The 27,775-nt window shown below is 37.9% G+C and overlaps 3 protein-coding genes across 4 annotated transcripts; 1 reads left to right on the top strand and 2 right to left on the bottom strand.

Annotated features, from left to right (window-relative positions):
• The first annotated feature begins 43 nt into the window (after positions 1-43).
• Positions 44-10,587, top strand: acvr1l (activin A receptor, type 1 like). Its single transcript, XM_084410942.1, has 11 exons — positions 44-254; positions 1,394-1,466; positions 1,988-2,067; positions 3,812-4,063; positions 4,388-4,602; positions 5,914-6,013; positions 6,144-6,290; positions 6,387-6,662; positions 7,728-7,925; positions 8,053-8,183; positions 8,831-10,587. Exons 3-11 carry the CDS (start codon positions 2,001-2,003, stop codon positions 8,963-8,965), a joined length of 1,521 nt encoding a protein of 506 aa, XP_084267068.1. The 5' UTR covers positions 44-254; positions 1,394-1,466; positions 1,988-2,000; the 3' UTR covers positions 8,966-10,587.
• Positions 10,588-12,067: 1,480 nt separating this feature from the next.
• Positions 12,068-17,580, bottom strand: d2hgdh (D-2-hydroxyglutarate dehydrogenase). 2 transcript variants are annotated; one of them, XM_084410941.1, is made up of 10 exons: positions 17,414-17,580; positions 16,529-16,859; positions 15,803-15,860; positions 15,576-15,715; positions 15,245-15,438; positions 14,580-14,748; positions 14,143-14,286; positions 13,114-13,256; positions 12,850-13,015; positions 12,068-12,456 (listed from the first exon to the last, which is right to left on the bottom strand). In XM_084410941.1, the coding sequence occupies exons 2-10, from the start codon at positions 16,854-16,856 to the stop codon at positions 12,194-12,196; spliced, it is 1,605 nt and encodes a 534-aa protein (XP_084267067.1). In that variant the 5' UTR covers positions 16,857-16,859; positions 17,414-17,580; the 3' UTR covers positions 12,068-12,193. The 2 variants fall into 2 exon arrangements, with proteins under 2 accessions (XP_084267067.1, XP_084267066.1); XM_084410940.1 differs by having other exon boundaries at positions 15,576-15,860; positions 17,414-17,555.
• A 172-nt stretch (positions 17,581-17,752) lies between these two features.
• On the bottom strand, positions 17,753-26,589 carry znf622 (zinc finger protein 622). The gene is made up of 7 exons (XM_084410170.1): positions 26,468-26,589; positions 25,004-25,564; positions 22,874-23,119; positions 22,589-22,751; positions 18,936-19,051; positions 18,473-18,616; positions 17,753-18,296 (listed from the first exon to the last, which is right to left on the bottom strand). Exons 2-7 carry the CDS (start codon positions 25,560-25,562, stop codon positions 18,163-18,165), a joined length of 1,362 nt encoding a protein of 453 aa, XP_084266296.1. The 5' UTR covers positions 25,563-25,564; positions 26,468-26,589; the 3' UTR covers positions 17,753-18,162.
• Between the last annotated feature and the right edge of the window lie 1,186 nt (positions 26,590-27,775).

The following is a 27,775-nucleotide window of genomic DNA, read 5'->3' as shown; positions in this document are numbered from 1 at the left end:
AAAAGTTGTGTGGAACAAATGTGTCTTTACAAAATAATCAAATGCTGTTTTGTGCTTCCTGATACCAAATTCGGCGGACTGTGGTATCCCACAATGCTCTCGCGCGTCAGTTGTTTATGGTGACGTCACGGCGCAGTCTTTTCAGTCTCTCTGGGTGGCGGCAGACAGTCTGTCTGCGCTTAAAACACGACTTCGAATAAAACAGTGAAAACACGGAACGTTAACACAAACATGCATCTGCATTGCAGCTGAAGGTAAAAGCGATCTTAAATGTCACTTTGAATGGCTGGAAATAAATCCAGCGAGTAAATAATGGTCGTTGTTAGCACAGTTAGCACAACTGCTGCAAACAGGCCGTTTGTTAGATATAACGTTAGTAATAATACAGCCGTTGTCATGATATGCGACAGCCTCTGTTTTTGCGAGTTATTTTATATATTTGTTGATGTGTGTGCGTGGATCGTTGCTGTTAGAGATCTTTGATAATAATGTAGCGACTTGTATCTGTTAAAGCAGATCTGTAGTGTTATTGTCGCCCACCTTCGTGAATGCAAGAGCCTTATGTAAATAATCTGCTTGTATAAAAGGTTTTCATTAACAATTATGGGTGTAATACCATTGTATGTCAGTCGTCTTGATTGTTTTGTTGCATGTAAGACTCTTTCAGATAGTGACAATAAAGGCTCGCTCTGGTCTTTACTGAAAAGGCTCCCACGATCACTGAAATCTGGAAATACCAGTGCATGTTAAACTGTGATTACCAGGTCTATTCTATTCTTAACTATTACACTTGCTAGAAAAGTGTAACGTGTACAAACTCTATGAAATCATATAACACTAGCCTATATGTAATATGATCCAGGTTGTAAGAGCTTCGGAATATGAATGAAACCTTGAAACAGTATTGTGAAAGCATTTGGAGAAAAAATGTTACGTGAATTTTTCATTTCTATTTTAAGGTCTCTAATATTAGGGGAAAAAAATACATTTATCATGTGAACTACTTTGTACAGACAGTCGGATGTTGTTTCTTCCATTGAAGCACAAGATGCTGCTGTCATTAAAGTGAAAGAGCAACCATTCATTTGAATTTTCACTCAAATTGTTATGCTGATAATCGTAAAAAAACAAACAAAAAAAACAATTCTATTACATCAGACAAATGCAAAACAGAAGCATTTAGGGATCCCATGTCTTTGTAAAACCATAACTTTTTAAACATGGGTAGCAGCAGAAGGGAATCAGCTCTCTTACTATCAGTGTAAAGACACCCAGGCTCCCTCTTATCCTGTCACTCACTCCTTCCTGAAGAAATGACCAGGGAAAATTCACCGCTGTGGGAAGAAAAGAAAAAAAGTTTAACATGCTGCTTTTGTCTCTATCTTCTTTTTAGGATCCAATGGGAAGACAGAGTCTTGCTGTGCGTATACTGAAAGGCAGTGCTGCGAGTCACCTGAGTTGTACAAGTAAGCCTGTCCTTGTGTAAAATTGCATTTTGGTCATTTTGAAGTACTTTTTTTTTTTTGTAAGGATTAAAGAGGCGTTAGATAAAATGATGCAACAAGGACTCATAGTCTATAATTAATCATGACTCCCTGATTTGTGTCCTTGAATATTACACCGTTACGGTGAGTTCCTACACCCCCAAAATGCTTGTTCCTTTCTGCCTCTCCTAATGTGCTCCTCCACTGTCTTTGATGTCGTTCCATAATGGGCATCTCTCTCTCTCTCTCTCTCTCTGCTCCGTTGGCATGGAGACAGACCCCTGTCTGAACACACACACACACATACACAGGAGTGAGAGAGGCAGAGCACAGCTGCACTCTTTAAAAAATGTAATTAAGTCGTCATCTTTGTGTGTGTGTTTTTTTTAATTGGTGATTGATTCTGGCCCACTGTTTTGCAGAAGTTTTATTTAAACTGGACGGGTGATATGTGGCGTATCTTGGTTTAAATGTGCATTTGTAACACCTCACTTTCCTTTCAGTGCAGTGAACCAAATGGGGCATTGCAGCACCCGAATCATCGTCCTTTTCCTGCTTCAATTCTTACGGACATCGGCTAAAGGTAAAGACCTGGCAAATATAAATCCTTTTTTTATTTTTTTATTATTACGTTATTATGGTTTTATAATGTTTTAAGTTATTATTATGAATAAGAATGGTTATTATTATGAATCATATAACTATAATAATAGCAATTATCTTTAAAAAATAATAATAATTATTGTTATTTATGTATTTTATGTGATGTTTAGTGATGGGTAATTCTTAAAGTCCCCCTTTGGTGAAAATCAAGCTTTTAATGTTGTTTATATGTCTATGTGGTGTTTTTAATATGCTTTAAGGCAAACCATGTTCAAATTCATAAGTCAACACCATTGCTGAGTATTTTCTCCTTAAAACTGCAATGAACCAAAGACAGTCTCAAAAAAGCGGTTTGAAATCGCTGGTGTTTCTGACGCCACAAACTACCTTGTGACCAATCACGTCAACGTGTGGATCTTTGAGCTGGTGTGAGTGAGTGGAGGCGGGGCCAATTTGCATATTCATAGAACCGTGTATACTAAATGAGTCAAGGATGTAGAGTTACATTCAAGCTATTGTCAAGGCATGAAGAACTTTTTTTCCTTAGGGAAAACATTTAAATATGTAATTTTGGTTATCAAAGGTGAGTTTTAAGGGATACAATGATTGACTACAGGGGGACTTTAATTGCCAACTCACAAACCCGAACATAAATGTTGGGACAAGTTTGTTTGTGTTGGGTTTTTTCCAAGGATACATGACTGAAAATTGAGCCGAAGTGTCAGTAAAGACATTTGTAATGTTACAAAAGATCTATATTTCAAATAAATGCTGGTCTTTTGAACTTTCCACAAATATATGAAGCAGCACAACTGTTTTCAGCTGTGATAAGAAATTGGCTGCTGAAAATTCAGCTTTGTCACCGCAGGAATAATCGTTAAAATCGTACTTAGTACTATTTATTTACTAGTTAGTATTTAGTAGTTTTAGTGAACAGTCTTTGGTACAAACTGACAACTAGTTGGTTCTCTAAAGAAGCAGGCTGGAAACCTGTTAATGAATTTCCTTTAAAAAAATTAAAATCTGCCATCATTCACTCACCCTAATGTCATTCAAAAACTTGTATGACTTTCTTCTTCTGTGGAACATACAAATTTGAGAAATGTCTTAGTGTTTTGTTACCATAAAAAAATTGTGTTCTGCAGAAGAATAAAAGTCATACAGGTTTTGAGCCAGATGAGGGAGAGTAAATGATGACGGAATTTTTATTTTGAGTAAACTCTCCCTTTAATGAATGGAGCTGGCAATGTCAACCATCTTTTGCCATTCATGTGCACAAATGTGCATTAACCAGCAATAATTCATAGGGAAACTTTTAGCCACAGCACTGTAGGAATGGTGTACCTAGTAGTAGTTGTTGTACTTTCATTAGGTGTCAGTGGCCTCTCTTCTCGGGCTCTGTTAGCGTGTCTCACGAAGGGCATAAAACATGAATGCTGGGTTAATTGATCTGTGTCACTGATGCTCTCTGGCCTTTATCCTGTGTAGTCAATTTGTAAAGTCGACAGTTCAGTGTCACAGGAAATGAAGGCAGTGAAAAGGGAAGAAAACAGTCTCAGTTATCAGGCAGAGAGAGTCTCGTCTGTGAGGACTGGCGTCATGCAGCTCTTCCTTAATTAATTTCATTGTTCCCAGAGTTTTTGCAGCTGGGGATAACTGGCGTCAGACTGGGTCCCTTTTTCCTAGTTTTTTTTTTTACTACCTCACTTTCTGTCTCTGTCCAGATGTCTCCATTGACTGCATGTGTGTCGGCAGTGACTGTAATGAGCAGCAGTGCACCGGAGACCAGTGTTACACCTCTGTTATCATTATCAACGATGTGACGACGTTCAAACGTGGCTGCCTGATTGGGCCAGAGAGCAAGCGCATGACCTGCTCTGCAAATCCCTCTGCCAGTCACATCGTAGAATGCTGCTCCCAACACATGTGCAACGCCAACGTCTCCAAAGAGACCCTTCTACGACTACTGCTGACAAGTAAGTCAATTCATTCAAATGCTAGACAAACAAGATTTGTAATCTGCAACCTGTAGGAGATTTGAATACCAGTTTTGCTGTGGTACTGTTTTGTAAACAGGGATCAAGAGTAAGGACTTTACTGGCTAAAGTTCAGATATGTACCTGCCCTGCGAACAATTTCACTGACCATCAAATTAAATAAGAAATACAATTATTTGTTAGTTTTAATAAAACAAATTTTAGTTATAGTTGTTTAATTATAGTTTAGCAACTAATAAATAATTTAATGCATGGTAAATTGTAAATGTATGGTAAATCTATTTGCTTGTGTTTTCTGAAAAGGTCCAGAATCAGAAAAGGCTGTGCATTACCGTGTGGAGATGTTGGTTCTGTTTGTGTTCGGGCCGTTTGTGGTTCTGGGTTTGCTGTCTGTGCTGGCTTTGCTGGTGTGCCGTAGACTCCATCATGGGCGTCTGGAGAGACTGCATGAGTTTGACACTGAGCAGGGGGCCATCGACGGCCTTATTGCATCTAACGTTGGAGACAGCACACTTGCGGTACGTTATCATTATACACTACAACTGTTTCTGAAATATATATTGTATATTACAAATATCAGGGCCTGTATGGAATATGTTACATTTATTTTATTTGGTGAGTGAATTGTAATGGGAAACTTCACTCATGAATCCATTGATGTTCACTCATTCATTCAAAAGTTTGGGATTTTTTTTTAAATGTTTTTGAGTCTTTTGTGCTCTCCAAGACTGGATTTATTTGAATGAAACAGTAATATTGTGAAATATTACAATTTAAACTGTTTTCTATTTTAATAGAATTTATTCATGCGATGGCAAGGCTGAATTTTCAGCATCATTAATCCAGTCTTCATTAGCTACATTTCCATCCAAAGTTGCAAATGTAATTTATGCGCAATTTTTTTTTATATCGCGTAAAACATTCCCGAATAAAGGACTGTTGTCCAGTGAGTCGAAGAGAAAATCATCACTTCCTGATAAACTGAAGCTAAATATCACTAAGAAATGTAGGAGAAGCCACTGTATATAATAATTTTCATATATAATAAAATACTAGCAGTAAATGTGTTATCTTACTTTCGGAGGCTGAGGCTGATGCTGTTGTTTTGGGAATGCAGTCATGTAAGAGAGTAGAACTAGAGGTAATTCTACCGAACCACTTTGACGATCTTTTGCTCAGGCATTACAGAACAACCAAAACAGGATTTCAGATGCTGTACAAGACGACGGCTTGCTGGTTAGATCAGTTATACCATCCTATCATGCAAAGTCACATGATTTTTTTGATGCGCATCGAAGAATTTATTTCAATAAATGTGTTTCCATTGCAGTTTATGCGCATGTTCCGACTCAAATGAGCGCATACGTTTTTTAATGCGCATTTTTTAACATTTATGTGCATCTCGGCATTTCCATCCACCATTTTTCGCAAAATGTGCATAAAAATAGGTGGATGGAAACATAGCCAATGTCAAATGATCCTTCAGAAATCGTTCTAATATGCTGATTTGATGCTCAAGAAACTTTTCTTCTTATTAGCAATGCTAAAAACAATTGAGCTGTTTTGTCTTTGAATAATAGAAAGTTCAGAAGAACAGCGTTTATTTGAAATATAAATGTTTTTATACCAATGGAAAAGGCTACACTGTCACTTTTGATCAATTTAATGGAGCAGTGCTAAATAAAAGTATTAATTTCGTTCAAAACAAAAAATCGTACTGACCCCAAACATTTGAATAGTAGCGTATGTTGCAGTGGTTTAGCTAAAGTTGTTCTGTATTCCTTCTTTTAATGGTTAGATATTGACTCATCGGTCTTGTTGTTTTCTAGGACCTGATGGATCATTCTTGCACATCAGGCAGTGGTTCAGGACTGCCCTTCCTGGTGCAGAGGACAGTTGCACGGCAGATCAGCCTGGTAGAATGTGTTGGTAAGGGCCATTGGGTTTTTGGGGCCTTTGTATAGATTACACAATTATGTAATCTCTGTCTAGACAAATGTGCCACAAATTGGGGACAGGGATGTATGTGATATGATTTCTTTGTGTTTTATGTTCTCAGGTAAGGGACGGTATGGTGAGGTGTGGAGAGGTCAGTGGCAAGGAGAGAATGTAGCCGTGAAGATCTTCTCCTCCAGAGATGAGAAGTCATGGTTTAGAGAGACCGAAATATACAACACTGTTCTACTACGACATGATAATATATTAGGTGAGTCAGACATATTTTTTTTCTGACTCATAAAGAGAGGATAGCATCTTTTCAAAGCATTGTGGCTAATGTTATTTTAAACTCTTTTCTTTGCAGGATTCATGGCTTCTGACATGACCTCCCGAAACTCTAGCACTCAGCTGTGGCTCATCACACACTATCACGAGAACGGCTCTCTCTATGACTACCTGCAGCGTGTTGCCGTGGAGATGGCAGATGGACTGCACATGGCGGCGTCGGTAGCCAGCGGGCTGGTGCACCTGCACACGGAGATCTTTGGCACTGAAGGCAAACCGGCCATTGCTCACAGAGACCTGAAGAGCAAGAACATCCTGGTGAAGAAAGATCTGCAGTGCTGCATTGCTGACCTGGGTAATAATCTGCTGTGCTTTGGGGTTTTTTTGCCTTTTTTTTTTCTTCAAATTTGACCCTGTACACATATATATTTTTTTAATTCTTTTTAAAATAAATTTTCTGCAAAATGTAATGAATTTCTTGTAGTAACTGACCTAACCAAGGCTGTGCGGACAGGAAAAAAACATTTATTAAATCAATAATAAATAGGTTCTCTTCTTCTTTCTTCCAAAACGTGTTTTGTCTTAGCCTGATTCACTATGGTAAGCCTATTATAAGTGTTTTATATAGACCTGACAGGATGGTTTTCGTTGGAAATTGTGTACTTGTATTTCTCGTCTGTCCGCGTCTCGTCGTATCCGTCAATAGAGAAAAGTTGCTCCGGCTACTTTAACGCGTGTGTGGTGTGGGAGTGTCATAGGTTAGTTGTCACAACGAGCGAGAAAGGTTGACAATGGAGCTCGCGAAATCTCCAGGGAATCACCAGTTAAAAAAAAAACAAAAGCAAAATGCAGAACAGAGGAAAGTTTGCTGGCAAAAAGAGAATGCGACAGGGCTCGTACTAAAATGAGAATCAACATTGGCTTGCCTCTTCGGACATGGCAAGAACTGAGGGATTTGAAATGGTTTAAAAGTGCATGAGATTGCGTTTTTATTACTCAACAGGTGAACATGTCTTCTGTGGCTGCATTCTACACTATGAAATGAATCCAATTAAATGCTTTTTCGACTACTTCTGGTAGTAGTAGTAGTCATAGTAGTTCGACTACACTTAAATTTAAAAGTTTGAGGTCGATAATAAGTCTCTTATGGTCACCAAGGTTGTATGTGTTTGATCAAAAATACAACAGAAATATTATAAATGAACTGTTCTTACAAAATAACATTTGTTTAAAATATCTTTAGTAACAAAGTTAAAGTCTTTACTGTCACTTTTCATCAATTTTAATGCATCCTTGCGGAATTAATTGTGGAAAAATTTTACCGAACAAACTTTTAGTGTATAATAGTAGTTTTAGTGATTCACAAATGTACTTCTCTCCTTCGTCTTTTGTTCATTCCCTTCCTTGTATCTTCCTATAGGTCTGGCAGTAACACACACGCAGTCTGATAATCAGCTGGATGTGGGAAATAATCCTAAAGTAGGAACCAAGCGCTACATGGCACCGGAGGTTCTAGATGAGACCATTCAGACAGACTGTTTTGATGCCTATAAGAGGGTGGACATCTGGGCCTTTGGTTTGGTGCTGTGGGAGATCGCTCGCAGAACCATCAGTAACGGTCAGCTCACTGGACACAACATTATATTTTGTCCGTATTTAAGGGCAGTACAGTTATTGCCTATATCTGTTCAGACAGTTGTCCAAATGAATGCTCAGTGACTGTTTCTTCGACTGTTATCCTGTAGGAATCGTAGAGGAATACAAGCCACCTTTCTATGACCTGGTGCCTAACGACCCCAGCTTTGACGACATGAGGAAAGTGGTTTGTGTGGAGCAGCAAAGGCCGTTCATTCCCAACCGCTGGTTTTCAGATCCTGTAAGTACTGAGGAGACATCTCTGTGTCCCTGTAAACCTGTCTAGTGGATGTGTTAATAGTCCACTCATATAGAGTGCTGCAGGAATGAGTACTTGAACCCAGAGATGAGTTAATTTTTTCACTTCTAGTTGAAATGTCTTGAAAAAGACTTGATAACAAGTGGCTAAATTGGCCTACAGAGGTTGTGAGGGACATTCCACATCATCACGCCTTCGATGAAAACTAATCTGCTCACTAGTCTGTTTTTACAACTTTCCAGCTTACAGATTTTGAATAAAGACTGAAAGAGTTGTCGAAGGTTTAGTGGTGGTGATGTCGAAGCCATGCAACCGTGTTGTAGTTCGTTTATAGCCTTATAACTTTAGCTTGTAATCATCATAAACTTTTGAGCTTATTTTCTGTTATAATCTAAAAGCAAATTTAAAAAGTCCTATTGGCTTTTTGTCGAGGGAATCAGGGTGACTCTAACCTCCGGGTTGACCTACAAAAGTATGTTTTCTCTGCAGCACTCACTATCTTTAGACTAAAAATAATCAGTAGTTGTGATCCCTGTAAGAAAAACAAGGAACTAAATGTCTGATTATGCTTCTAAAACATTGGATCCTCACCATGATCTGAAAACAAGTGTTTGTGTGTGTGATCACAGACCCTGTCTGCTCTGGTGAAGCTGATGAAAGAGTGCTGGTACCAGAACCCATCGGCTCGACTCACCGCCCTGCGCATTAAAAAGACTCTGGATAAAATCCACAGCTCCCTGGAGAAGGGCAAAATCGACTGCTGAGAAGAACTACTGACCGCTCATTATACAGACACTGCTATATCCAGTCCATTGGATTCAAGCGCTGGCATCTGTCCCAATCCTGTTTATTCGCTTTGTTCTTCCTGTCCATTGGCCTAAAAACGTTTTATAGGGAATTCTGCTCTTTTATGGATCGTTTTTCCCCACTGAACCCGGTGGGACTCCTATCTCCCCTCAAGAAGCAACATAAAGAAGAGATGCACAGTCAAAATATAGACAGTCTAACAGGCCTTGAATTGAACCCTCTATCATGGATTTTTGTTTTTTTGTTTTTTACACAATCACATTGTCTATTTAACCATTGGCAAACTTTTAAGATTTGTACTTTTCGGAAAAACGAAGAGGACAGATTCACCCGCTGAAATGCAATCAGTACCCATAGTGTGTGTGTGTGTGTGTGTGTGTATGTGTGTGCATGATTCTTATTACAACCAGAAGAACTTTATAGCTGTAATGTCACTTGCTTTTAGAAATCTGATGGTTTTTGAGCTTTTAAAAGGTCCCAATAATTCTTGTAGATAAGTTAGGCAAAACTCAGTCACAGGTTTTGAATTTGCTACAGTAGACTTGTGTTATAAAGCTCTTCGGTTACAAAATGCCACTATGTACAGTAGAGAACTACAGACTGTCTTTAATTAGGCTTGTTTAGTGATCAGACTTGGTTAAAGGTATAGTTCATCTAAAAATGTCATTTCAAACCCAAATTACTTGACCAGGAACTGTCGAAATCCCTGAAAGTGACATAAAAAACAGTTGTATAGGTTTGTAAAGACAAAAGGGTGGTTAAATGATGACAGAATTGAGAAACTAAGAACTATCCCTTTAATTCCCAGTCTGGTTATGCTCATAGCACCCCATGAGGGCTTCCTTTGACAAGGCCTTTCTGACCTGTTGCCTCTATGCCTGCCTGACAAAAAGCCATTGTAGCACATCATAGTGCTTTTTTTTTGTAGCTGTTTGTCTTTCTCTTTGCCCTCACCGGCATGCATACTTGATGTTTCTTCACTGACAATCAGCCGCTGTCCAGTAGGCCTAAATTATTTGCTAATGTTGTGTACAAAACCCTATTTACGAGTGTTCAAGCTGACGCGTCAACACACTAACAGAGCTATTCAGTCATAAACGGACTCTGGTTTTGTGAATTTGTTTATCCTCACGCTTTTTCACACTTTTGTATCAGTTTTAAACATACACCATAAACCGAGAGAATTTTAAAACTATTTAAAAGTGCGGCGTCACTCTAATATAGGATTTATGAGGTTTACAAAGGAAAACACTATCGTTACATCCCAAGTCGAAAAGGTTTGTGTACGTTGCTTATGGATTGATTTGAGTGAAGTTGTGACGTTTTTTAGGAATTTGAAGATGCCGTCATGACACGGCTGTGTAGCGCTCAACACTGGTCACTTTTGCTCTCACATAAATGGCTGAACGTTTACATAATTGTGTTCTACAGGGGAATGATGTTAGGAATTAGACAACAGGAATTGTTGCATATTGAACTGTGAATATGTTATAATGAAGAACCCATATGTATGTTACTGGAATATAAAATGCAAGACAGTTATGAATTAAAAAAAATGCTCTTTTCATTGGTTACAACAGTGGAATGGTTTTTCTTTGTCATGTCCTTGTGCTTAACAAAAGGTAATTCATGCTGTAATAATGCATTCTTTTTAAGCGTACATTTCGGGAATTGTGTTGCACAATATCATGCATCTGTCTTGAGATTTCCTGTAGAGGGAGAAGAGCTAAATGAGGCATTAGAAAAGGTTTCCCATTGTCTGACTCTGCTGGGAAATGACCTGCTAATCTGTGGCCTTGTTTACAGGAGGTCTGGAGCCTCTCTTGGATAACCAGTGCTTTTATAGCTGGTAGTAAACGGGCTGAAGCTAAGGAGAACGTACATGCCAACTCTGCCACAGACGCAAGATCTTTAGTAGCAGTCTTTATAAAAAAATGGCTCTTAAATAAGCTAAGATAAAGTTCCATTGCTTTCTTCCAGAAATAGTTCTCCTGTTGACCTGGAAAGGAGTTAAATGTGGGTTGCACTTTATTTTAAGGTGACAGTTAAATTGTACTTACTCAAATAAGTACTGAGTAATATTAATAAATTACATGTGCCTACTATAGAGGAACGTTTAGGGTTAGTTACTTGTAATTATGCATAATTAACTGTTGTTATTATAGTAAGTACATGTAGTAATGTGTAACTTCCACCTTAAAATAAAGTGTTACCTAAATTTGTTTTCCATTTAGCACAACGGACAGATGATTTATGAATTTATTTGTACTTGATGGGGGAAATTACTCTGTTTTTATGCCAGTAAAGAGGCATCAGCCATTGTTAACCAAAATATTCTTTTGTATAAATGAATTTAACTTTTTGTTGGTGAGGAACATTAGACAAAATCTGATGTATTTACATGATATAAAATAAAATCTCATGCTGGGCTTTCATTTGAAGAATTCAGTGCTGATTTCATTCTTGTCTCCAACTACATTTTTATAGATGGCCATGTGGCTCAGTAGCTTTTAATGCCTAAAAACTGTTAAGGGCATATTTTTTGCACCATCAAACAAAACAAAACAAAAAAACTCCTTATCATATGCCAGTCAACAAACACCATTGGTTAAGCAGTGTTTTCCAAATTAACACAGTTTGAATTACTTTGGTCTATTTTCCTAAAAATAACCTTGCCAGATTATAGTTTCCACCATTATTTGATATGAATAACAATTGTCCATTGTCAGCATTGCCAAACTTTTGTAACGTTACTTTAAAACAACTGATTTCATCGTCAAAGCAACAACAGCATCTCTACCTGATCAATAGAATTGTTCAGATATCCGTCTTCGCGCTGATTAGGCGATCACCTGTCGTCATCATCATCATGGGCACAGCGGTGAGGTGTGCCTCGAGTCTACAGATTCATCCGCGCATAATAGCAGAGCCGAAGCACAACTCGCGTAATTACCAAAACAATGTTCCTCCGCAAGTAACTTGTAGTTTTATGTTTCAACCTCTAGAGGGCCAAAGGTTACATAGTGTAGTTTTAAAGCATCACTTCTAAAACACAACACTGAACAAAATAAATACTTTGATTTTAATCTATTATGCTCCGTTCAACATAAAATAGTTTTACAATAACACCGTGGTAAAATAAATACAGTAATTTTTCATAGAAATCATGAATACCATCAAACTTATTAGTGTATGTTGTCTGGCAGCATTTTGTAAGGGTTGAGAATGCCTTTAGGATCCAGCATGGCTTTAATGCTGCCCATGAGGGCGACTGTCTCTGAGGATTTACTGTAGTAAATGTAGTTTCTCTTCTTCAGACCCAAGCCATGCTCGGCACTGATGCTGCCTTTCCATTTGGCTGTCCACTCGTACACATACGGCTCAATGGCAGCCAGTAGAGCGGGGTCTTTAGAGGGGGACGTGATGTTCAGATGAAGATTTCCATCACCTGAAAGAAAAGAAAAAAAGAAGAAATACTGAAAACCAAGATATGAATTATGGTCAGGGTTTGAGGAGGTCTGAACCCACTGTTTAAGGCTTTGTGCACATAAGTACACTATTGTAGAATTTTTTTGTTTTTGAAAGAAGCTAGGCTTGATCAAAATCAAATAAATATGACAAATGTAAAAAATATGTTCTAAAATCAGCTTAAAATATCAAACATGTTTGATGACTAGATGACTAGACTAGAATCAGAGTCTGCGCACGATTTCCATTACAGAATTTTCTGTGACTGCAGACTTGCTCTGACTTTTGCAAATCATAGCAAAAAGTCAAGTAGTCTATTCCAGCTTTAGACACAGTCCAGCAATTATTGTAAGAAAAAAAAAGGTAACCATACCAACATGTCCATAACCGACAACATTCTTGGCCATGTCTCCAAGGTGCCCCCTCATATCTTGAACTAAATCGTAGATCTTTTCCACAGGGAGGGAGATGTCATATTTGTAGGTGTAGCCCTCATGTGTCAGAGCTTCTGTGACTCTCTCCCTCAGAGACCACAATGCCTGTATATAACACAAGACCTTTAGAGCTAGACAGAACAATCGTCACAGAAAAATGTTGAATTCTGCCAATCGATCCACTACACAAGTGAGCAGAGTGCCTTGATTTTTGTCGCCTCTGTCGCAACTGTCCCATCAGTCACCAGAGATGATGTCATGACCTCCTCAAGGAAGTTGTGTAGTTTTTCTTCATCATGGGTTGCGTTGGATCCAGCGGTCTCGATGACAATGTAAAAGGGACTTTCTGCAACACAATCATTCTACTTTAAAACATTTAAGAGTCCAATAAAAACAAATGAAAAATCTTCATTCATAATTTTAAAGTCCACCTGAAAATCCATTCTATTTGCTCTAAATGCATGTTTAAATGTAGCTTTTAACAGATAGTTCACCCAAAAATGAAAATTCTGTCATCGTTTACTCATCCTCGTGTTGTTTTAAAACCGTAAGACTTTCTGCCTTTCCTCGGTACACAAATGAAGATCTTTTTGATGAAATCTGAGAACGTTGACAGCTACGCAACTACCACTTTGACGCTTCAAATGGTGAACAGATTGAATTTAGGCTTTTATTCACATCTAAACATTCATCAGCTCACACATCAGTTGTGGCAAACGTAAGCTCAAGCATGTTCGCTTGACGTGGGTGAACCAATGAGGTTCATTCTCGTGTTACACATCACGTTTCAGCTTCAGCAAGAACCAATCAGGTTCATTCTCGTGTTACGCGACACGTTTGAGCTTCTGCATGAGGTTTGTTCTCGTGCGTCAAGCAGGTTCAGTTGAGCTTCTGTTTATGTTCGCTGATCAATGTTTAAATGTGAATGGTTGGTGAAAAGTCTAAATTCAATCTGTTCATCAATTAAAATTTTTTTTTACTAAACTGCTCAATTCATATGTATTAGTTTTACGATCTCTTTATTAACTTTTTGAAACGTCAAAGTGGTAGTTGCGTAACTGTCAATGGAGAGTAGGCTACAGAAAACTCTCAGATGTCATCAAAAAAATCTTCATTTGTGTTCCGAAGATGAAGGAAAGTCTTACGGGTTTGGTAATTAATGACAGAATTTTCACTTGTGGGTGAACTATCCCTTTAAATGCTCTTGTAACAGTAATGACACTACTGTTTACCAGTGATGGGGTTAGTGAGTTTCAGATGCTTTTCCAGAAGTTTCATACAGGAAGCATCTAAAAACTCAAAAGCAGACAGGATCTCTCCCAGCATCCCTCTACAAATCTGAAATGTTTCCAGCAGTTGCTGAAAGCTGGAGCACCCTGCAAAACACATGAGGAACTGCAATAAGTTGATGTAGCCACACAGTAAAGGCCAGTTTACACCAAGCATGATAACTATAAAGACCACAATGTACAATTGCGTGTTATGTCGTCTACTGCTCTAAATGCTCAAGCTCTTCTGTGTTGTTATATATCGTAATAGTTGTGGTGTGGACTTCCCTATTAGAATGATTATTAATACTTTATAGTTATATTTATCATCCTTGTTGTGAATGGCCCATAATATCTTTAGCAAGTTTGAAATGTACTTTACATTTGACGTGTCATTTTACCTAAAAATGCTACATTGACAGCTTTAGGCTTGCGGGGGCACAGGATGGAAACGGCAGTAATGACCCCTAATGTCCCTTCTGAGCCAATAAAAAGCTGCTTGAGGTCATAACCAGTGTTGTCCTTGCGAAGTGCGGCCAGGCTGTTCAAGACCCGCCCATCTGCCAAAACCTACACGTGAAAGATAGGCAAGAATACAACTTAAAGCCATTCAGGGACTTTTGGATATCATATAAAAAGAGCCTGAATTCTAACTCCACACATGTTAGAATGTATCAAATGTAACAAATGTAACAAAATAAGCTAAAATAACAATGAAAATCAAGATACTTCTTATCGTAATTCACCCCTTCAACCTGGATATACTGTATGAGATGGCCTGATAAAAAAAAATAAAAAATAATAATAATTCCAAGAAAAGATATGCAAATTAATATAATTTCACAATTCCATGGCCATTTTACTATACTTCATGAATGTACAATGTTGGATGAAAATTATGTTTGAAAATCGTTATCAAGTATCAACTGGACAAGTTATGGAGCCTTGGAATATTGTTGTGGACAATGGGGGGCCTTGGAGTCAAAAAGTTTGAGATCTACTGTACATTCAGAGTTGGAAAACATCTCATGTTAGTGTTCATTTTTGTTAAGATGGAGGTGCTCACCATTTCCAGGCCCAGAACTGTCCCTCTAAGCGACCCGTAGCGCAGCAGTCTGAGACCCCCTGCATTAGTGGACACATTGCCTCCTATATGGCAGCTTCCCTTTGCCCCTAGATCCAGTGGCATGATGAAGTCTTTTTCCTCGAGATAGTGAGACAGGTTCTCTAACACACAGCCTGCTTGACAAGTGAGGATACCTGAAAGCCAGATTAATCTCTTTGTAGTAAGGTATAATGATTTGTTTATTTATATTTAACTGTCCCTAATAACAGATGATACATGTAAAGTTATAACAGATAAAAAGTTGATCTAGCAAGCAGACATATATGCACACCTGAGATGCCGTCAAACATCATGACTTGGTTCATTAGAGAAGTGGAGAGGATTATCTCATCAAACACAGGAACACTTCCTCCCACCAGACCTGTGTTCCCTCCCTGCGGACACACTGCCAGATTCCGATCATTACAGTACCTGTGGAAAAACAGAGGATGATTCAAGAAAACAAGTCTTGTAACCAAATACACAATACAAAATTCAATGTGATCATGGAAATCTGACCGAAGGATCTGAGAGACCTCCTCTGTTGTTTTGGGTCTCAGGAGTACTTCACTATTACCTGCCAGAAACAACAAAAAAACATTAATTAAAATATTACCACTCTTGAATATTAGGGTAACACTTAACAATACGGTTCATTAGTTAATATATTAACTAACATGAACTAACCATGAGCAATACATTTGTTACTGTATTTGTTAATCTTTGTTAACGTGAGTTAATAAAAATACAACTGGTCATTGTTCTTGTTAGTTCACAGTGCATTAACTAATGTTAACAAGATTTTAATAAAGTATTAGTAAATGTTGAAATTAACATTAACAAAGATTAATAAATGCTGTGTAAGTGCAGTTCATTATTAGGTCATGCTAACTAATGTAGTTAACTAATGTAAACTAATTAACCTTATTGTAAAGTGTTACAAATATTACAATCCTCAAACATTATGATTGTTTTTTTTTTTTTTTTTTTCTAAATACTTATTATTAGTATTAAACTACTGAAGATTGTTTTTGAATCATTTACATTAGGGCTGCAAAGGCATTATATTGAGTTTGTACGATATATCAATATATTTTTTTCATAACGATATATTATCGATAATATTTCAATATATTTTTTCAACTAAAATGTGATGAAATCATTTATGTACATTGATAGAACATTCCCAAAACTTTTAAACTATTCTTTAGGAAATGCAAATAGTAAGCAAGATTTGCAAAACACCTTGCACTGTCTTAAGCCAGTCTATATTGCTGGACTTCAGCAGGTCTGGATCAGTGATGCTTCTTCCAGGCAGGAGTGTTCTGAAGAAGGCAAGGTCTTTCTGTGTGACCCTGGAGAAGGGTAACCGTGGAGGAGCATCACCCGGGTTGGCTGGGCTCGCTCCCAACCCTCTGCTGTGCACACAGCGATGCTGAATCAGCTGGCTCGAGGACACTATCAGAGCTCTGTCTGAGGTCTCTCGGCCCACTGCACTGAGAGCAGAGCTGTACTGTGACCAAATGAATGTGGACTTCAGAGGAAGTCTTGCGAACCTCGGAAAGATCCCCATTATCTGTAGTGGAGAGAGCATGACACATACAGAGTAATTACATTTCAAACTGCAAATATCGTAATTTTTTAACCTAGTTTGCCATTATTATATGGACAGATATTGTTATGAGATACATATTTAACTTTAGTCTTACTGCACAGGGATGGTAAGGAATAAATGATGGTTGAAATGAACCAACAGATATATCACAGTGATCACAGTATCATTTACATGTTGCAGAAAATTCTATAATAATGATGCGGTCTCATAATATAAACATTATTATATATTACATTCCGATACATCATTACTATATATATATATAGAGAGAGAGAGAGAGAGAGAGAGAGAGAGAGAGAGAGAGAGAGAGAGAGAGAGAGAGAGAGAGAGAGAGAGAGAGAGAGAGAGAGAGAGAGAATAGATAATAGATAGATGGTTATCCCATGGTTTATATCTGCACCAGTTAAATTAAATGGTTCAGTTTTAACACACATGATTTAGATGCTGGTGCCTTGATCATTTAGTTCATTAACATTCGCTATCGTTTTACAGATAATATCGGGTAGGAAACCTACTGTGTCCGAGGTGAAGGGAGTTTCAGCTGATTTCACATTATATCACAAAGGTACTAAATCTTCTGACATTTTGCCTACAACTAAAAGATCTGTACAAATATTGTTATTAACTTCCTCGTGACCTTCGAGCTTTAGCAGCAGGATTACACGGTGAAACAGCGCGGTCTATCGGCCAGGAGTACAATGGCTCTCAATTACTAGAATAAGCGTTTGGTTCCTGTATTAGTACCTTTTCATTATTTATTTATACCATATTATAAAACAATGATTTCATATCAGTTTTAACAGGCACTACATATTTATATTTATTTTCTGAAAGAAATCCTAAACACCAAGACAGACATTGCAAATTTTATTGATAATTCACACAGAATTATAATACAGAAGTTGTCAGTATAATATTTGTATCTTTTTATATTTTATTAAATCTTGTCAGATTATAAACAATAAAGGTCATTGTGAATACTCTACAAAAACAAAACTGGCAATCCCACGTTGATGCTTGAGCAGCACATGATTTGGATCTCCAGATATCTAAAGCACAATGTTTCCTCGTATACTCAATCACGTTTGTATGACGTTCCACCTTTATTCGTGACATTGGTTTTATTTCCAAGTCATTCTGATTTAATATTAGCAGCAGTTAACATCTCAGCTGAATCAATATACACAGATGATTCTCATGGTAGACTCCACTACTGTTAATAACTCTGAAAAGTTGATGTCTACTGATGCTTATGTCTACCGATTTAGAACATGACTTGAAGTCTGAAATGAGTCTGTTTGGTGGTGTTATTGCCCATGCCAATCTTAAGCATCCACTTGGACTTCATCCTTCGTACATACTGCATGTCCTTCTGCTGCTGGCTCATGAAGCCCTTACCTGCAAGACAAGGCACGTTTTAAACACTCAGTGGTGCAGAAATAAGTTAACCACCAGTGAAAGAGAAGGACTGGTAGAACCACATTTACAAAACCAAATGGTGGATTACTCTACGTCTGGACCATCACTAAAATATTTAGCTTGCACACTATCTACTACAGTAACATGTAACTTACCGAAGTCTCCTGCCCAGCCAAGAGCTTTGTACTGTTTAAGGACTCGACCAACAGCCTTCTGGTTATGTGCAGGAACCAGTGCCCTCTGAGCACCAAACCTCTGCTTATAGTACCTCATGAGGGAGCGGTGGCCGATCTTAGCACCTGTAACAAAGCAAAAACAGTTTGGTCCTATATGCATTTTAAAGGATTCAGAGAAATGTTCTTTCAAGAGTGAAAGCCTGATGTGTCCTCTGTTCTGTGTTTTTTTTTTTTAAATGGGTGATTCCCCAGAAGTTGGAGATTTAGCAGCTCCATGTCAACCTTTCTCATTCATTCGTTGTAACCTATGCCTCCACTTTTTACAAATATGACGAGAGTGATGCAAGTACACAATTTCCCACGAAAACCATCCCATCAGGTCTAAAATATAAACACTTATAATATTCTTACAATAGCAGTAAATACAGCTGTCAATCAGTACCTGATGGCAGAGTGAGCTCCAGCGTCTCGTCATCAATCTCTACAGTCTTTTCATCAGGCAGTTCACCATCCTTCATCTCCACATCATCTCCATCTTTAGCATCAGGATAACTGCTCCTGTCATTTTAGAAGGACAAGAATGTTTAATTGTTTACATTAAAAATACAATATTCTTTTATTACTACTCCTGATGGATCTGTCGTAGAAATTTTAAACTGTATATTAAACTAACCATGTTTATAACATTAACCTTATTTAACATCTAACATTGGAACAGGATGTACTGTACGAAACCAATGGAAAACTTGTGTCTTTGACTATGTGCGTATGTATGTAAAAATAACTTAGTTTTGGGAAATGAAACTAGACAGTCTGTTAGAATCTTGTGATTACAGATGAAGTCACCACAAGATCAGAGTTTGCTTTACCTAGTAACAGAGGGGTTTGCATATGAAGAGCCAATCAAATAGTGGGGATATTATGTAATGCAGCCTGACATTATGTCATACCTCTATACTATCAAAACTGTTGTATATGTGTTTTACGGTGGGATGTCTCAATGGAATTTGTCTGAGATCCTCCGGCCTTGATTCTTCTTGGGAGAGTTCTCTGAGAACTGCTCGAAGACTCTCCCGGCCGTTATTAAAGCATTTAAAGGACAATTGCAGGTCTGTTTATCAATTTATTCCTGCGCAGGAAGCTAGTTTAGGTAGGAAGCTAGTTTAGGAAGTAATTTAGTTTAGGGAAAGATTTCAAAGTGAGGACGTCGCCAGGAGACGATACTCAGAAATCAGCTACCCGAGTAGGGACGTCGCCAGGAGACGAGACCTAGGTAGTTAGGTTAAGTTAAAGGCTGGTGATCTATAGAGTGGGGACGTGAAGAACGGGAACCAATAAATGGAGCCAGGTAGTCCGGTGATCTATAGAGTGGGGACGTCAGGGACGGGAACCAATAGATAGAGCCGGATAGTTAGGTTAAGGGAAAATTCCTTCACAGGTCTGATGAAGTTTGTACTTAAACTTGAAACTCAGTAATGGTGGGGAACACTATTTATATCTATACTTATGTAAAACTTCTTTAAAAATAAGTCTTTTTTACATATAAAAGCCACAACATTTGTTATTCATTTTATACTTGTTGATACAATAACACTTTGAGTTTTTTTTTTTTTTGCAACGGTTTTTATCAAACTAAAACTAAAACTAAAATAACACTGTACCTAAAGTAAATTTATACAACTTCAAATGTTAAAAATGTATTACAGGGCTCGCAAAATCGCTATGTGATCTATAGATCACCAGCCTATTGATTCTCTATTGTGTTTTCCAGTCGGGCTACCAAAATGCATTACTGGCCTGCCCAACGGTCTATCTGAAATAGTGTAATCAAATTCCTCCCTTTATTCACATTATTAAGGAAAAATATGACCCGCCAAGTTTTTGATCATGCTGATTTATCCGCAAGCGCAATTTCTCATGAATCTCCGTGCCTATCACTGTAAAGCTGCTTTGAAACAAAAGAAATGTGTATTGTAAAAAGCGCTATATAAATGAAGGTGACTTGACCATCATATATTCTGCTATATAAACAGCATAAAACAATTAGAGCACCATTTACTTGCCTCAAAAAAGTCTGGTATTATTATTATTCCATCTTAATTAGAAAATGAACACTTTTAGCGTTGTCAGGCTTTAAAACAACAGAGCTGCGTGCTCTGGTTTATGGCTGCTATGAACTTGACCTGCCACAAGGTGACACTGTTTTTAAAACTCCTGATGCTTACAATCTTGTACCGGAACAATCAGAGAAAAGTGTCAAAACTTCAAAGAGTCATTATTTATTTTCATATTTCATATAATCTTTTTGCCCTGACAAGGCAGTTAGTTCCTGGATGTTTTCTGGAATAGGTTCAAGACACCAGAAACATAAAACCCCGGCAAGAAAAAAAAGAGCAGGGAAGTGGAGACTGATGCACAGGAGCACTTCAACATCGAGTGGCATTTTCTCATCTATGACTTCAGTTGATATCTCCGATTCAGAATCTGACACAGACTGATTCATGTTCCATAATGTTCACACACAGTTCAGTTCAGTTAGAACCAGATGCATATTTGTATTGATGATTCTAATTTGATTATTTTATATCCGATTGTTGATATGTGTTTTTAAAAAGTTTTTGCTTGATGTTTTGACTCCTAACTAGTGCTGTCAAACGATTAAAATATTTAATCGCGATTAATCGCATTAATGTCATAGTCACATTTTTATCTATTCTAAATGTCCCTTGATTTTTTTTTGTCACATTGTTTTTTTCTCATTTTAATGCTCTTATCAACATGGAAAAGTGGATCGGCTTGCTTTGTGCAGATGCTTTTTTATTGAAAACAACATTGGCATATACTGTAGTGTTCAATTTCACACTAACATTCTCACTTGGAGCAAATAATCGCATCAGAGAATACTTGGCCATCAAGTGGTATTTCAGACTGGACGTGCTGCGATGATAGCTCAGTTCACAACGACAAAACACACAGATCACTTTGGTCTTGTCAATGGAACCATTTGGCAAGTTTTTAAAAGTAAACTTTCCATTCAGAATCTTATTGGAATCCATTTCGGCGTCTCGCGCTCGCCATCCACTCAAAACGTTAGCCTGCTACACTTCGGCCGGCTCGCAAGCCCAAACAAGTGTGCGCGGCGTACCTGTTGTTTTGCTTCCGGTCTAGCTAGATCCAGTGTGGTGTTGTAGTTTTTCTAACGTTACTAGTTGTTGCAACAGTATGTGAAAAAAACTACAAAGTTTGCTAGGCCAAAAAGAGCGTTAATCTCGTGATATAAAAATTTACGCCGTTAAAATGGGTTTGCGTTAACGCCGTTAATAACACGTTTAACTGACGACAGCACTACTCCCAAACAATTTTCTACATTCAAAATTGTCTTTTTATTTGGGCTAGTAAAATTCATTTCGGGCTACCAAAATCTGAAGAGTGCCTGCCTTAAGTGCTACCAGCGATTTTGAAATTTTGCGAGGCTTGTATTAGAATGTATAACATTTAACACGAAGCAAGGTGAATAAATACTGTAAAAACATTGTCCACTGTCATTTCTTATCAATTATTGCATTAACAAATGTTAATATATAGAATTTTATTGTTACCATAGTTTGTTTAATTTTACCCTTTCTCCTCATTAAAGGGATAGTTCACCAAAAAATTGGTGTCGATTTACTCACGCTAAGGCCATCCAAGATGTACTGTATGTCTTTTTTTCTTCAGTAGAACAGAACAATATTTACCTGTAATTACCTGTAATCCACAGCCTCTGCAAACTGAGTGCTTCCTGTCACATAATTGCATTTTGTTTTGCCTGTATATGTTTCTTTAAGACTCTCAAAGTGACGGTAGCCGTTGACTTGCACGATATGAATCAACAAAGACCACGGTTTCAGCTAGAAGCCCGGTTTAAACTAAAAATCTTCCTTCTACTGAAGAAAAAAAAAAGACACCTACATCTTGGATGGCCTGAGGGTGAGTATATTAACAGAATATATAATTTTTTCCATTTAACTGATTATTAGAAATCATGTAATATGAAAATGACAATCCAACAAAACATCTGGTCAGAGGATATTAACAGATGCCCATGTTACGTACCTGAAGTCGTAGAAGTCTGCAAACTCAAGCGCCGCGTCTCCGTCTGTGAGGAGTTTGCAGTGACTCTTGTCGGTCATGTGTGCCTGAACTGCTTCTGTAGAGTAGAATGACTTGCCTTTTTCATTACACCATAGGCACACCTTACCAACACCAACCTTCTCTCCTACAGAAAAATACACGGAGAAACACAAAGATTGATGGCAGAAACATTTTCAAAGACCAACTTCTAAAAACCAAAAAACAATTCCATGCCGGTTCATAACTTCAGTTCTCTCTCTGGCTTACCCAGGTATAAAATAAGCCCTCTCATGTCCACCAGATACTCAATATCTGGGAGGAAGAAGCTGTGTGTTTTGGTCATGTGAGCCATGTTTCGGGAGAGCGTGCGTGAATGATGTCCACAGAACAGACAGTCTGTCGCTGGAACTGCACCAGGGGCCAGAGCTGCCCCAGATGTGGAGGCCTCCTCCATCTCCTCTTCATCCTCATCATCATCATCACCATCCATATCCTCATCAACGTCCTCCCATTCTTCAATGAAAAACAAACACTCTTAACTAGCTAGCAGTTTCAAAGCAAAGCCAAATCACATTTATTTATATAGGGTTTATACCATACAGATTGTTTCAAAGCAGCTTCACATTATTAAACAGAACAATGGACTACTTGCACAACTACTTCCGCGTTCTAGTTAGTACATATCGGGAGTTTCCGATTAGAGCGTTCAGCGCACCTACATTATCACTATGTTTTATGGCTCCCAATTGATTAAAACAATGAATAATGATCTCTGTATTAATTATCTTGAGCCTGCTGAAATGTTCCTATAAATATATTTTCTTTCCAACTGTGCATTCTGAATAATAAATAGGCTAAATATATTTATCCACTAAGCTGAAGCAGTCCTATATGCTCGTCTTCTCATTAACAGTTTTTTTCTCTTTCTGACATTTCATACCTGTTGGGTTTACATCTTTAAATGAAACTGACTATTAAAAGGATTGCTTGTGTGCGCTGGTGTTTATTCCAGTCTTTTAAAATAGCTGAATGAATGAATGCTCGCGAGGTGCCTGTAACAATGTTAAGTAGGCTAGGCTATTTAATCAGTGACGTACACAGCGTAGATGAGAATGACAGTCAACTACTTTGAATAATATTATAGCATTTTGAGCATAAACATGTAAATAGTGAAAAGATTGACATTGAAAATGACTTGATATTAAAATATTTAATCCAAATAAATAAATGTTTGTGGTTCGTACTGATGTTATTCATCTGTTCTCATGCACTTCAGCGTCGCGGTCACTAGTTTAGACGAACACTGACACCCTGTGGTGAAATTATGACGTATTTTTAACACCCGCTGCTTTCTCAGAATCAGATCGGCTTGGGTTGGATTAAAACTTCATGTTCCGATAAGTTCTGCACACAGTAAAAATCAGAATATACCTTCTGTCAATTAAAATTGCCACATTTTTTTATCTTACTGCGGACACTCATTTTAGGTGACTTTTGTTCAACTCATTGACCACAGTACATTGAAAGTAAACATAACCGGAAATAAGTGATTCGTACTATTTCCAAACGGAAGTTGGTCATGAACCTCAGTGCAAGTGGTCCATTAACAGTGTTAAAGTCCGCGTGAACCGGAAGTTGCAAACGACTTTTCTCCAGTGTTGTGACGTATTTCCCAGTGAAAAGGAATATTGAACAGAGGGCAGGGTTTTACTCTAGCGCTCCTCCTCTCTCCATCTCTCACTCATTACAGACTAACGACTTGAGGGGAGTGGTTAAGCGTTTCCCAAACCAAGCCGTCAAACCCACGTCATCAGAGAAGGGACGCCATTCCAGACCGGAAGTAACTTTTCAGACTTTGATTAAAGATTACGACGGCAAACAATTTTTTTCGGTGTTTTAACTTGCACGGATGAATTGTTCACCACAAGACTAGTAATATGCGCTAACAAAGTAAATAGGGTCAATTTTGATTTCAGTTGGACTTTAATGTTGTAAAATTAATCTTGATTTGATTCAGTTCAGTTCAATAACAGTGTCAATTTTGCAAAGTTCATCAATTATGAAACATTCAATTTCAGCCATAAAGCAGTTCTTCATAAAACAAGTGACTATTCAGCTCAGTTTTGCTCAATGTTGTTTTAATTCAGTTTAATATTCAGCTCAAGTCAGTTTAATGATGATTCAATTCTGTTCAATAAAAGGTTTAATGTTGCAAAGTTAGTGTCATTATCCAGCTCAATTCAGTTCAATTATTTTTTCCTTCTCGTCCGATAGTGTCAGTGCAGTTAAATCGGTAATATTAGTGAATATGAACTGTCTTTAACATTTCAACTGTGCAAGAAAACAAACATAATAATGACAACAATTTCTGTATCTGTGTTTTTTAATCATTCTTACCTTCCTCCTGCTCCTCCTCTTCTTCTTCTTCACCTTCCTCTTCTGTGATCTTCTTGGCCTGCTGTTCGAACCACTGCAGCCGAGGCGGTTTGTCGGGCCGCTGCCTGACCCGTTTCTCAGTGGGTGTGGCTTTAGAGGGGGTGTGTCTCTGTTGCTCCATGAGTGCTTTCTGAAGCGCTTCATTCTGTGCGTCTTTGTCTAGCTCCGCCCCTTTCTCCAGATTCTTCTCGTTCATTCGCTGGACAGTCTCCTGGGCGGCGGCCAGGGCTTTCCTCTCAGCCTGCTGGTGCTTGTTGGACTGAATGTGATTGGTGTAGGCGTTGTCAGTGGAGAACTTTTTGTTGCAGGTGGCGCAGTAGGCCGACCCGTCACCCAGGCTCTGCTGCTCAGCGGCGGCCCGCTGTGCCAGCACTCGCTCCTCGAAGTTTTCTGCGGTGACCGGAGGCATGTCTGCAACCTTTCTCTTCAGATTATAGCGGTGCCAGTCTGTTTTATAATGTGCCCGCTGGACCTCGCCATCAGAGAACTGCACACGGCAGCTGATGCAAGTGTACGACATGACTGCAGAAAAATAGACAATTCTTTAACCCTCTGGTATTCTTAAACTTGGGGTCTCACTTGTGATCCTGGAGTTCAAAACTGACTGAAGACAATAAGCATAATTATTTAGGTTTTTTTTTTAAGTGAAATAAATGTACTATATTATAGTCAAATTATATATATATTTATTATTTTTGATTTTGAGGGTAATTTCAGTTAAGTTTGTTTGTGTGTGTGTGTGTGTGTGTGTGTGTGTAGACTGTGCACAACTGTCTATTTTGCACTCTTGATGAGAAGTGTTTTTGTACAAGGAAACGTCAAAAATATTATCAAAATATCGTTTTGTCCAGCAAAAATTATGCAATTAATAAATTGTGTGGAATAAATACAAAAGAGCTGTATTATTGGTGTAACTTAGCTGTTGTTTACCCATCATCTACAGCAGAAATACGATGATATTGGAATTTGAGGGTAGAGCGGAGCAGAATAACATTTAAGTTATATTTTAAACAATTATTATAACTCATATACAAAGCAAACCACTACTACAAACAAAAATTGTGGAATTGTATTTTTTGACTGTATGATCTTGACATACATCTCGTGACAAGGGGTCTCTTCGCCAGGCTCTTTTAAAGAAACATGCGTACACAACATCAAACACTCACACGACACATAAAGCACGACGTTTTAGCATATAACGTAATATAAAATTACAATTCAATCCAGTATTGTCATATTAGATCGGATCATGCGACACGTTCATTGTGCTCTAACGTTAGTCTAGACTAGAGCAACATAAGAGCGTACCAAACCATTAAGTCTCGTAAAATTTGAGTATACTCATAACAAGAACATGTGGTAAATCTCCATAAAATAAATACATTATAATTCATAGTCACAGCTCAGAAAGTGTTATCTTACTTGGTGTATTCGATCCTCACTTGTAGAAGTTCACAACGTCACAGCACTGACAACACGAGGATGCTGAAACGAAACAACCTTTGAACCCGGTCACAAGTGATCTCACAGACACAGCGCCACCTGCGGTGTGGAGGATGTTTACTTATTTATTATGATTTACTCTGCAACAGTTTGATGCTAATCTACTCACTTATCAATTTGTAGGCGATTCGAATTTATAACTTTCTGTGACAGATTCAATGCAGCACAGGTTTAGTAGTTTAAAAACTGACCCACATATTTATTGACCACTAATGTAAATATATCGGAGGGAACATCCCTTTTGTTGCTTTATCATGCTGTAATTACATGTTTACAGCTTGTAATTACAAATTTCAGCCACCAATGTGCAAGGTTTAGTTTAGTTTCAGTTTTATTTTTATGAACTTTTACCATGTGTCCGAAATTGAATACATCCTATACGTTAGTATGTGAAAAACAGTATGCCAAAAGAGTAGTATGTCCGAATACATAGTATTAAAAAAAAACAGTAGGCCAAAAGTCAATGATGACCTAATTCTTCCATCAAGATTTTGAAGTGCACATTTGATAGAAATTTTATATCCCATGAGGCCATGGGAGAGTATTTATGAATCCCAGTGAAGCGACACAACCAAAGCTATAGAAGCCTGCAACCTTTAGCCAAAAAAGTGTAACAGCTAACGCTGCGGCTGTGGGTACACAGGAAAGGAGACCATAGGCCTTTTTTTTTATTTTTTTTTTTTTAATGGATGTCAATGGAGAAGAGGCTTCACTACACTGAATAAATCGCTTGTGTTTATATTATATATTTCAAATTTGCAGATAGATTAATGTTCAGGACACTTTGCTTAATAATAAAATGTATTTTAGAGTTAATTTTCATGCATATTTATACATCCAGTGTCCTGGGGACAGATATTATACCCATCCGGTGGAATATAGGTACTTATTTTGTAGTAAGTATTTACTTTGCGCCCATTTATAGTATTAAGGGATGTAATATGAATGTAATCCGGACATTCTACATTCACCATGTTGGCATTATCACATGAACTACCAGCGTCAGTTGCGTCGATTCACTGCCATTTATAAAACCTTTCCCGTGGCCTCATGGGATATTAAAATGTGTCCATCGTATGCACACTTCAGAATCTCGCCGAAAGTAGTAGGTCATCCGGGTACTTTTTGCCTACTCTTTTGAGTACTGTGAATTCGGACATACTTCTGTCACACACTGTTCTTCGCCTACTATATAGCAGGGAAGTATTATTTGGATGCAGCCATAGT

Source organism: Rutilus rutilus (assembly GCF_951802725.1).
Source record: "Rutilus rutilus genome assembly, chromosome: 6".
Taxonomy (NCBI): Eukaryota; Metazoa; Chordata; class Actinopteri; order Cypriniformes; family Leuciscidae; genus Rutilus; species Rutilus rutilus.
Note: the sequence above shows the minus strand (reverse complement) of the source record. Positions and strands in the feature narration are given on the sequence as shown.